This window comes from Salminus brasiliensis, chromosome 13, assembly GCF_030463535.1.
Source record: "Salminus brasiliensis chromosome 13, fSalBra1.hap2, whole genome shotgun sequence".
NCBI classification, from domain to species: Eukaryota; Metazoa; Chordata; class Actinopteri; order Characiformes; family Bryconidae; genus Salminus; species Salminus brasiliensis.
Genome location: NC_132890.1, coordinates 33,964,823 through 33,977,218, shown reverse-complemented (window position 1 = coordinate 33,977,218; position 12,396 = coordinate 33,964,823). Strand labels below are relative to the sequence as shown.

Below are 12,396 nucleotides of genomic sequence, written 5' to 3'. Positions count from 1 at the left end.
AAAATGTAATGATGATTTTTTTCTGAAGGAATGGGATACATATGATTACTGTGACAGTCCTGCAAACAAAGCATTTGGATGTTTAAAGGGTTCCTTAAGTGGTTAAATGGTTCTTGTGCATGGTAGAAAAAAAAAATTATTATAAAGAATATTCTAAAAATGTTGAGTTTAGCCCCAAAAGTGTTTTCTTGCAGTTTCAGTGGGGAATCACCTCTGGAAATTGTTTAGATTTAGGCTTATTATATATATATATATATATATATATATATATATATATATATATATATATATATATAGATATATACATATTACAGAAAAGTTTTAAAATAGCTTTGCAGTTTAATTAAATAATAAATTAAGTTATATCATTTTTATTCTGCCTTTTTTTCTTTAAATAACAAATTTAAATGAATTATTTTTTCCTAAATTGTCGCAGCTGAAGTTGTACTTGCAGTTTTTCTTTTTTTACATCCCGGAAAAAAAGTATTTACTGAGGTCAACGATTTCGAATTCCGTCAAAATCCCACGTTTTTGCTTGTGTCAACACTTTATTTCACCCTCCTTTCATCCCTTTCTCTGACTTTACAATAAAGTGGATATTGTGCTTTCAGCAAAAGATGGCTTCCCTCCTCAAAGCTCCATCCTTGTATGTTCTCTGGGAGTGTTTTTCCCTCCTCTTCTTGCTCGTTAGGGTCGAGACCCGGCTCTCTCTGAAGGCACTTTGTCTCAAATCTGTGGTAAAAGCCGAGAAAAATGTGAACGGAATTGAAATAGCCTCTCTTATTTCTCTCTCTTCCCATAATGGACTAATGGATGGATAAGGCACTCTGCAGACCATGACAGTACTGCCTGAAATGTGAAGGGACGATGGCTGAGGACAGCGGCTTCTCCATTGTGAAGCTGCTTTAGAGTAGAGTGACATTGATTTACAGGCCTTCTCAGATATAGGCTGCATTTCTTTATTACATTGGAGCACTCACAGTATTTACACACATACGTGTGGACCATGCACTGGGCCTTCTGGTCACGTATATGAACATGCGTAATGTAATATGCATTCCTCCTGAATGACGCGCCCATGCACTCACTGACCACTTTATTAGAAAGTAGCGTAATAAGTCTAAACTTGCTTCACTGGTCAGTCACGGGGCTGCATTTGACCGGATGTGCTACGTGAGCGAAGGAATGAGATGGACAACCCCCCCCCCCCCCCCACACACACACACACACACACACACACACACATCTGATTTTTGAGGAAGGAATGAGATGGACCCCACTTTCTTATTTGTGATGACTAGCTATAATAGTCAAACCCATTGCTTAGAAGTGCATAAAATCAAGTTTGCATCCATTCATCAACAAAATCGTTTCCTGTGGAGTCCCACAAGGTTCAGTTCTAGGCCCTTTGCTTTTGTGCCTTTCTCTTTCTTGTATCTACTTATTGTTGGTGTTCAAATTCTGAGAAATCTGCTTTGAGAAGCTCTTAAATCTCCATCAGTCACGGTCATCTTTAACTATGGCATAGCGACAACTTGGATAAGCCTTCTAGTCTTATAGCATTGTTCTTCATTTGGCGAAATTTTTAACTTGCATGGGTTAATGGTTCTTGTGCATGGTAGAAAAAGAATATTCTAAAAATATTGAGTTTAGCCCCAGAAGTTTCAGTGGGGTATCACCTCTGGAAATTGTTTAGATTTAGGCTTATCATATATTATTTTATATATAAAATAATAAAATAGCTTTGCAGTTTAATTAAATAATAAATTAAGTTGTATCATTTTTTATTCTGCCTTTTTTTCTTTAAATAACAAATTTAAATGAATATTTTTGTCACAGCTGAAGTTGTACTTGCAGTTTTTCTTTTTTTACATCCTGAAAAACATATTTATTGAGGTTTTCAATTTTCTGTCCCACAAGGTTCAGTTCTAAGCCCTTTGATTTTGTGCCTTTCTCTTTCTTGTATCTTCTGATTGTTGGTGTTCAAATTCTGAGAAATCTGCTTTGAGAGGCTCAGACCTTTTAAAAAAGGTTAAAATAAGGCGCTATCCTTGGCTACGTCCAGTTTCTTACTTTCCTGTCTGCTTTTCTGGACTTTCATGACCTGGGCAGAACTGACAAGCATGTGGATCTGCATGGTCTACCAGATCAGCCAAAATGAATATTTAACATATGTAGCTGTAAATGTTGAGTTCTGTATGTAACAGTATATATCAATTATAATAGTGTTTATAATTTATAACTTACATTTATTCAATTTTATTTTTTATTTATTGTTTTCAGACAATGACAATAATCAAATACCCAACTTTATTTATTTTGATAAATGTGAACAGAGTTCCTATTATTACTCTTGCGAAGTTCAAAACATATGGAGCTGTCTTAAGCTCCTGATATATTTTAGCAGGTTACCCAGACTAATACTACTCTGGCCTTTTGTTATTAAGATTGGATTACATTCCACCCACGTCACAATGTGTGTGTGCGGGTTCCCAGTGCTGCGCTGCTGTCTGCAGAGTGACTGAGCATACAAACCAGATAATGGATAATGAGATGAGCAGCATTACAGCTGTTAAGCTTTTCTTGATCTGCTCTTAGAGTAAGACTCTTTCCACTGATCGTCTTCGAGGTCAGTGTTTCACCTGCTGAGAGGGATGGAGCTGATCTCTCGCACAGGCTGCTGCTGCGGCGCACTGGGCCCCACGGCTGTACCACGGTCTCATTTCTGAATTGTACCTCCTGAATGTCTGGCATATATGGCTGAAAAGCCTCGGTTTGTCAATGTGAGCAGTACGTGTTGGGTGTGGAGATCAGTGTGGAATCTTCAAGGCCTTCTAAATCTTCTAATGATGGTTTCTGGAACATAGCATAGCGACATAGTGACAACTAAGATGATGGATCAGCTGTGTCTTCACAAATAAAATTAATCAATGAATTAGTTGGCAATATCTGGCTAAAAAGACCCAATTTGTCAATGTGAACGGTGTATATTGTATCAGTGGGGAACCCGCTAGGGCGATTAGGCCTTTTTAGGGTACATAAAAAATACATCTGTAATTTAATTCAGTAAATTAATGCCTGTTTTTTAACTCTACTAAACTTGTAAAATGTTGTCTCAGAAGTATCTAAATACGTAAATCTAGTCAGGGACTCTCATTAGCTGGGACATCACCAGTAGAGATGAAGGCCTAACCCACCAGATCAACGACCATAGATATTAGCGACTGACCGAGGCATCAACCAATTACGTTCTGATTTCCAGTCACGATTCGGTCATTTAGAATTGGAAAACCATGGCATCTGCTGGGGTAGATTGAGATACAGCGATCTGCCATAACATTAGCACCACTAATGCCTAATACTAATACAGATTTTTACCATTCGAGACATAAATTCCACAAGTCCTGTAAGTTGTAAGGTGACTAAGGCCTCCATGGATCACATGAATGAGCCTTAGGTGCTCATGACCCTGTCGCTGCTTCTCCGGCTCTCCTTTCCAGAAAAAAAAACACTACAAGACCTGATGCCTGATGTTTGGGAGACGTTCTGACCCAGTCATCTAGAACATCGCAGTTCGGTCCTTGCCAAAGTGTCTCCGATTCTTATGCTTGACCATTTCTCCTGCTTTCAACACCTCCATCACTGTTTCTTTACCTGCTGCCTGATATTTAGACCTCACACCCTTGACAGGAGCCACTGTAGCTGAAGATAGTCAATGTTTTTCACTTCAGCTGTCAGTGGTATTAATGATATGGCTGATCGCTTGGTGGGAGAGGCTGCCGTACATGACCGGGACAGGCCGAGCCGTGCGGAGGCTGAGGGGAGTGTAGAGCAGCTCAGATTGGAGATGCTCTATAATAAGACTGCAGGACTGAGGGTGGAGGGATTTACTGGAGCACAACTCCCCCTAGGGCATTTCCATACAAACTAACTTCTCTCTCTCATATTTGTCTCCCTCACTTTGTCTCCCTCACCATCTCTATCAGTCTCTCTCTCTCTCGCCCTGCTATTCTTTCCTCCACTCCGATCAGCTGTCTCTTGCGATTATACCTCCCTCTTTATTTCCTTGTAGCGTTCTTGTGAGCAGGGCCAGCTTGAAATTGAGGGAGAGAAATTGTTTAGGAGAGAACCAGACTAATACTGTTCGCCTCACTCAGGACTGCCCGTTCTCTCTCTCGGGCAGCTGCCCGAAGGTCACCGCAACCTGCAAACATGCAGGAATGTTCCCGCTTCCACAAAACAATCAGGCGTCCACACATTTCTGTCCAAATCGCTCAGATGTGCACACAGCGCACAGAGCCGAGCCAAATCTATCAGCCCGGGCGCAGTGTGTCCTGTGTGTCCGGCCCACCGCCTTTTTCATTTTCCATCTCACGCTGGACTGTGGACCTGGGAGCCGCAGTGCGCTGCAGGGCCGCATTGTTCAACTGAGTTATTTGTCGGATCATATGAAACTACTCAGCTCATCAAAACGCCCACAGTTATACGTGTGTGTGTGTGTACAAATAATAATCCAGCCCCACAGTTCAGATCAGACGAGCTGCTGATTAATGGGTTCAGTAAATCTCTTTATTTTCAGGATCAGATTCCATAATCAGACTTTAGGATTTAGTTTAGTTCAGATTTTTCTTAAAATGATGTTTTATAGTGTTTAATATCTTCTAATCCAGTCTGACTCTCCTCCCTGACCAATCAGCTCCCAGCTCCTTTACAACACTGCAGTCTGATCACTAAGTGTGTAGTGGTACACAGTCTGGACTGGTATCTGTGGTTGTTGTTGGTCTACTGGTGTGTAATAACTGGTGGGTGAATGTGCTGTGTGTGATTTGGGGTTTATATAGCATGTGTGTGTGTATGTGTTAGCATTAGCGTTAGCCTCCACTCGGTTCTGAATGGGTTCTTTAGTGCTGGTTTAAGAACAGAGAAAGCCGAGTGAGCGGTTCTCCGGTTCTCCCGCTGGTAATAAAAGCGTTTCAGTGAGAGTTTTATAAAGGGTCAGATATTATGGTCTGTTTAAAGACTCGAAACTGGACTGAGATTAAAATAGCCCAAACCCGATACAACATGTCTGAATCGGACATCCTTAAAAATGATGGTGAAAGTGGTGGTGGTTCTCCATCACTGTGTTCATCATTAGAACATCTCCAGAAGTATTATTTAGAGTTCTCCTCAGATCAACACCTGGTTTCATATGAAATCAGGGCTTAATGATGGTAAATCAGGTGAGCTGCTGCTGCTCATGGAGTTGAACACATCCTGGCTGGACTGGGAGGGGGGCGTCCAGGAGAAACCTGGAGGAACCGAGCTCTGTTCTTCAGACTAGCTCACCGACAAGATCTCACTACCTTCTCTGGAGCTTCTACAGTAAAAGCCGTACTGCTGAGACACATGTCTTTGAACGATGTGCTTAGGAGCCTAAAACCTCTGCACAGTCCCTGCTGTTCGGCCCATGTTCACACACATGAGAACCATTACAGCTCCCCACCCCAACACACCAAATGCACCAGAGGCCACGGCCCGCCGGACGGGGTGTCGCGTTTTCCCCCCTGACGGGGCCGTGAAATGAAGTCAGTTTTCATTTTGAGCTCTGAACTCTGGCCAGCGTGCTTCAGCATATTTTAATATGCAGTCATAACTTGTTACTGCTGATGTATAGCCCGCACTGACCCTGAGAGGCACATTAGGAGGAGTGAGTCAGAGAGCCGGGATATGGAGGCTGTAAAAAGCCACAACCAGAACACACACATGCATCAGTGCACACACACACACACACACACAGTCATATGCATGTGTCACACACACAAACTCAAGCAAGGGGGCGACAATCCTGGGTTAGGTAGCATCCGCATTACATGCAGTACAGTGTAGAGGGTGCCGGGCTCATTTCGGTAACACTCCACTGAAGGGCAGCAGTTAAACAGGACCGCTTACACTCTTTGTAGTGAAACATGCAGCTGGGCAATGGGATGATATTTTATTATATCGTGATTTTTTAGTTTTCAACACAAAATGTTAGTTAATTTCCATAATTGCAACTTTACAGGAGAAGAAAAGGGTTTTTAATAACATGTTATTAAAGTGGGGCAGTGGTGGAGTGGGGCAGTGGTGGCTCAGCGGTTAGAGCGCCGGGATATCGATAACAGGGTTGTGGGTTCGATTCCCGGGCTTGGCAAGCTGCCACTGTTGGGCCCTTGAGCAAGGCCCTTTACCCTCTCTGCTCCCCGGGCGCTGGAGTTGGCTGCCCACCGCTCTGGGTGTGTGTGTGTACTCACTGCCCCTAACACGTGTGTGTGTGTGAGTGTGTTCACTACCAGATGGGTTAAATGCGGAGGACACATTTCGCTGTACAGTCCACACTGTACAGTGACGAATACGTGCACCTTTATCCTTTATTAATATATTATATTAAAGATCTTATATATTAAATCTTATAATAGAAATCAATATAATAACTTTATTAATTTCACTTTAATTCAACTTGATTGTCATTATACCAATACTAAGGAGCTTAGCATGGGTATGAATAAATTGAAGCCCGAACCCGTCCCATACAAGTTATGAGTTTCAAGCCTGCTTGGTAGACTCATCAAGCCTGATCAATTGAAAATCTAGCCGGGTCGCACATGCCAGAGTGACCATCAGTGGAGTTATGACGTGCCCAAACTCCTCCTACTGTCCCACTAGCGTCTAGCCCATCACTCACCACGCCGACCTGGATTCTCACTCAAACCGCTGGAAAGCCGGCCTGGACTCCAGGCCAAAAGTCCCAAGCGCATGGTCCGCTCTCCCTGGCTTTGCCCTCACTGGCCCTGCCCTCTCTGAATGAGTAAGATGGTCCGCCCTCTCCGTCCTCACTCAGCCGGGTGCTGGCAGGAGTGGGCGGTTTGAGCCCTGGTGATGCAGTTCTAGTATTTCTACAGTGTAGCAACAGAAACTACTGAATTTTGACTGTATTTATTGGTTGTTTTAGGCCCAAAACTAAGCGTACAGCAATGCAGTAGGGGTTACACTCACCTTCACAAAGCTCATTGTACAACCCCCCCCCCCCCCCCCCCCCTCCCATTTCTAAGCCTTCGCATTGTACCACAAGCTGGAACTCAATGATGGTGATGCACACCGAACATATGGTCTTCAATCCCTAACACACTCACGCACACACACCCACACACACCTCACTGCTGTGATTGAAAGCTGTATTGGCAGAGTGTGTGTAAGATAAATGAGGGCCCAAGCCCAACATTAAAAAGTCATGAGGAGGGACGGCTGCAGGGGGAGCTACTCTGTGCCGCATTCTGCTGACTCATAGTTTTACTCCAACAGGCTGCAGAGAGAGAGCGAGGCAGAGAGAGTCAGTCAGTCAGTCAGTTAGTCAGTGAGTGACTCAACCCCAGGAGCCCCACACAGAAATCATGCAAGCAATCTCCGTAGTGTGACAGTAGGCAGTCACGACCGACACCTAGAAAGCGATAGTTTAGCGAAATATTTAGGTGTACGCCATTCTCCCTCCCACCCCGAGTGTCCCTCTTTAGTTTTGCGCTGAAGCTATGAGCAGTAATGGAAGGGTATTGCATGTCCCTAGTGGACAGTGTGCAGAACTGCACGTCTGAATCATCACCTGCCTCGAACTACACTTGAGCTGTTAAAGGAAAATTCCACCGATTTTCCCTTCCTGCATAATTTAAGAGTTAGGACGTAAACAAAGTCATTCAGTGTGTTTTCGTTCTAGAGGAATTGTACACAGTGGCTGTGAATGAAATCAGACATCTGAGGAGTTTGATGCCTCTAAAGGTTACATCAAACAAAGTTAGCCCACTAAATCAAATCAAATCTATAGAAAAATAGATAGAACGGCGTGCCTGTCATTGCCACTCTAGGCCGTAACGCTTATATTAGCGCTCATATTTCATATTCATGTCATATTCATGTCAAACCCTATAATAATCCTCTACCGCCTCAGCCCACATACTTCTTCCCCTTTCAGACGCTTGTCCGGGATCTCTTGGCTTGCCCAGAAGTGCATGTTCATTGCTGTCCATACAGTGTGTTTATAACTTACACTCCCCAAACTGTTGGGGGAGCCCTGGAGCCCATGCATCCCTATCCTCACACAATGCTGCTATAATGCACTGCTGGGTTTCCAGACCCTGACTTGATTCGTGTCTCTGAGACAGACGTTAGGGTCAGGGTTTGGGTCAGAGCCACTTGATGAAGTGCTGAATTTATTAATAAATCAGCTGAGCGATAATTTTATGACCTCACATCATCACGAATTCCGACCAAATCTTGGAGCAGCAGTGTGGAGCGCTGTGTCTTATCGTCAGTGCTTGAACTCGTCAGTGCAGAGCAGCCTATGCGTCCGGTAGATAATGAAGGTTGTGGGTAATTGCACTAATTAGGTTGAGTTCGATTAAAATTCTGGCCCAGCTGCTTCTTTAAAAGCACGCTTTCCAGATGCAGAATAGCTTTGGACGAATCATTCTCTCAGAAAATGATTCAGATTCAAGGACTAGGCTTGGCATGTGTCTCGGAGACAGGCCTAAGGGTCACGGCTTGGGTCAGTTCCATCTCACTGGCTGAATTTCAATTAGCAGACTGACATAGTTTTATGACCTTAGATAATCCTTGCGATTCTTTAAATTCCTAGCCAATCTCGGAGCAGTTAGCTGAGCGGTGTGGAGCGCCGTGGTGTGGTCTGTCGTACTGTCAGTAGAGCCAGCCTGTGCGTGCCGTAGATAATGAAGGTTGTGGGTAATTGCACTAATTACACTGAGTACTCCATGTGTTGAAACTGTGGATCTTAATGGGGCCAGCGTTCATTACGGAAAGAGAAGTTTGGGTGTAGGTTGGCTGTCAGGGCTCTATGTGTGTGTGTGTGTGTGTGTGATTAAGATGAGTAGAGGTTGACTGGCAGTAAGCCCAGATGAGGGTCGGGTGGTTCAGATTTTGAAATGGATGTAGCTTCTGCATCTCCAGCCGACCACTGTGATGGCGTGCTCTTTTAAATGAAAGGAATAGTTTGGCGGAAAATCACATCAACACGGCCTAACTGCAAACGCTAGCTGCGTCATAATTGGACCCAGGGGGCCGACTCCCAATTTTATTTTTTATTTATTTATTTATTTCGGTTTAATGAATCAACATTGACCATAAAATATAACCCATCAGCCAAGACATGTGGCGTCTGGAGTCTGCTTATTAAGATTTACACTGGAGCTGCGAAGCTTATGTAGCTAATACGCAGCTAATAGCATATCTGCTGTGTGATGGACTGTAGCTCATAACTTATACATTATGTGGACAAAAGTATTGGGACACCATTCATTGTTTCTTCTGAAATCAGAGTTGATCCTGCTTTTTTTTTTGTTGGAATAACTGTCTCTGCTGTCCAGGGAAGAAGGCTTTCTACTAGATTTTTTTGATGGACCGTTGCTGTGAGGATTTGATTGCATTCAGCACAAGAACGTATTAGTCTTATGTGCTGGTATATTGACTTTTTATCTCTTGGCTTGCCCAGAAGTGCATGTTCATTGGTTCAACTCCCAAGGGTTCTTCCCGGATTTTATTCCGACGTTGGAGATTTGTCGATGCTGTAAGGCCGGCATTAGAGTTCCTTCCTCCAACTTTTAGGGATCGTCGCCCTCAGCAACGCTCATTAGTGGGACGGAGGTGGACATTATTGGAAAGTTGCTTCGGGGCAACGACCGCAGTAAAAAGTGCTCTACAGACGAAACTGAATTGGCCTGAATATTGAGCCCTGTGGCACTACAAGCACAGAAACTTTGAGACTGAAAGACTCAGACTGGTAGCGTCTGGTCTGTTTTACATGGTGAGGTCTGAGGTTACACACACACACACACTCCTGATGATCTGCTGACAGCCAAACGAGCATGACCAGACAAAAGACACTTAACACACCAGCAGTCTGGTTCATCAGCAGCTCCGAGCCTCATCCGGATCAACTCCGAGCGCCAAGCGCTCACCCCTCATTCGCAGACATGTCATGCGAGTTTGGGAAGAGGAAACGTCACAATATTTACACAAGAGGACTGCGTCCCTCCTTCGGTGCTATTTCAGGCGCCGCCATGACTATCCAGGGCGAGTTGCACAGATTAAGCCGTGCTGTTATGCTAATGCTGGAGCTCCAGAAATATCCACTGCATTTGCGAGCATAAGCCCGCTGGAGCTGGGCATTGTCTGAGCACTTCTCTCTCTCTCTCTCTCACTCACTCACTCTTCATCTGGTATGGGAAATTAGCTATCCGTCATTTCCACCATCCATGGGACCAAGCTAGCCCCAGATCCTCTTGACGCCTGCTTGTAATGCCTCTCGGTGCCTCCCCCAGTAAATTAGCCATGTGCCTTTGTGGTGTAGTAGAGTGCACAGGAAGGTTCATGCTGACATGGCTCACATCACACAGTCTGACCTTGGCTTTTGGAAGTAGGGCCAAAAACCTTAGCCCAGTAAATTGTCCCCAGTTTACCAGTCTCAGGCCGGTCTTTTCCTCGGAAGGGTTAAACTGTCCCGGGCACTGCGGGTACCCGTTCCAGTGGCTTTTCCACACAGGTGAGGTTCAGCACAGAATGCTAAGCCCTGAGGTTAGCTAGCTGTGCTTGGGGCCACAGTACCGCTCAGTAGGGGGGCGTAGGGATCTGCTGATTGGCTCCATGTCCGTAAGATAACAGGGTTGTGGGTTCGATACCCAGGCTCAGCAAGCTGCCACTGTTGGGCCCTTGAGCAAGGCCCTTAACCCTCTCTGCTCCGGCCTGGCCACCGGGCAACATCGCTTGCATGGCATTAGCACAGCACGACTCCCTTTTAGTGGAAGCAAGTATTACCTTCGCAATGCAAAAAATGAAAAGCTAACTGCAGCTAAAGCTATCAGATAGTAGTGCTAACTGCATGCCGAAGCCGTCACACACCTCACAGGCTTGTTTAAGTGGATTCCAACATTATTTGGCACTACATGTATGAAATGGTCTATACATGAGCCTGTTAGCACCAGGCCTAATGCCATGCCCGGTGACGTGGGCTAGAAGGGCGTAAAGCCCCCCAGCATTGAGCTGTGGAGCAGTGGAAGAGCTGTGATATCTGGAATGATGGTGATAGTGCTCCATACAGTGCTTTTGGGATGAGGGGGTTGGGGATTAGGTGAGGTGGTGATCATCCAACATCCTGACCTCAGAAAGCTTTCCTCTCTGGACAGTAGAGACAGTTACTCATTGATTTAGAAGAATTAATGAGTGAGCAGGTGTCCCAATATTTTTGTCGTGTGTATGTTTATATATATAAGCCTGCATAAGCCTAAATTAACACCATGTCCATTACTGTTTCACCACTGGACATGAAGTATGTATGTATTTATATGTATTTTTAGGGAAATAGACAAGCAGCTCTGCTGTTCATCCCCGCGACGCTGAGCTTAGAGAACGCTTCGAGAATGTCATCCTTCTCAGTATTGTAACCCAACATCAAACTCATACATTCACCTTGAACTGACAGTAATGGGTTTATAGAAGCTTCATGGATAATTTCAGAGATGTTCTGCTTCTGAAAATAGAAAAAAGGCAATAAAGGGATTCGAGTGTCCCTGAGGTTCACACGACTACGCTTCGTATTTTAAAAGAATATAGATACACGATGTCCAAATGTTTGTGGACGCCTCATCTAAGGAATGCATTCAGCTAGTAATGCATACATAGCACCCATTGCTGACACAGATGTGCAAGAGCACATACATGGTGGTGCTTGTCTAGTCCTTGTAGAGAAGTACTAAGAATAGTGAGACTCTCTGGAGCAGAACAACAGGAAACTATTGGCACCATCCTGCCTAATGCCAGGTGTGGGCTAGAGGGGTATAAAGCCCCCCAGCATTGAGCTGTGGAGCAGTGGAAGAGCTGTGATACCTGGAATGATGGTGATAGTGCTCCTTACAGTACTTTTGGGATGAGGGGGTTGGGGATTAGGTGAGGTGGTGATCATCCAACATCCTGACCTCAGAAAGTCGTCCTCTCTGGACAGTAGAGACAGTTACTCTAACGGAAGCCCTTCTTAATATCTTTGATTTCAGAAGAATTCATTAGTGAGCAGGTGTCCCAATACTTTTGTCTCGTGTATGTGTGTGTGTATATATATATATATATATATATATATATATATATATATATATATATATATATATATGTGTGTGTGTGTGTGTGTGTGTTCAATGCTCAACCTTTCTCAATGTTCCTGCGTGTGTGTGATTTCTGCAGTGCTGCTGAGTACGCTCTCCACCGGGGCTCAGACGGAGATGAAGCGGGTTGTGGGGGACAATGCCACACTGCCCTGTCATCACCAGTTCTGGCAGTCAAATGGACAGTCGCTGGACATCGAGTGGATTCTGCAGAAGCCCAACA

At 44.4% G+C, this 12,396-nt stretch overlaps 1 protein-coding gene across 1 annotated transcript in view; it reads left to right on the top strand.

Annotated features, from left to right (window-relative positions):
* The window catches only part of clmpb (CXADR like membrane protein b), a 119,782-nt gene that overhangs the window by 75,053 nt on the left and 32,333 nt on the right, over positions 1–12,396 (top strand). The window contains exon 2 of the mRNA XM_072695320.1: positions 12,253–12,396. Coding sequence (XP_072551421.1) covers positions 12,253–12,396 — 144 coding nt within the window. The remainder of the gene's footprint in view (positions 1–12,252) is intronic.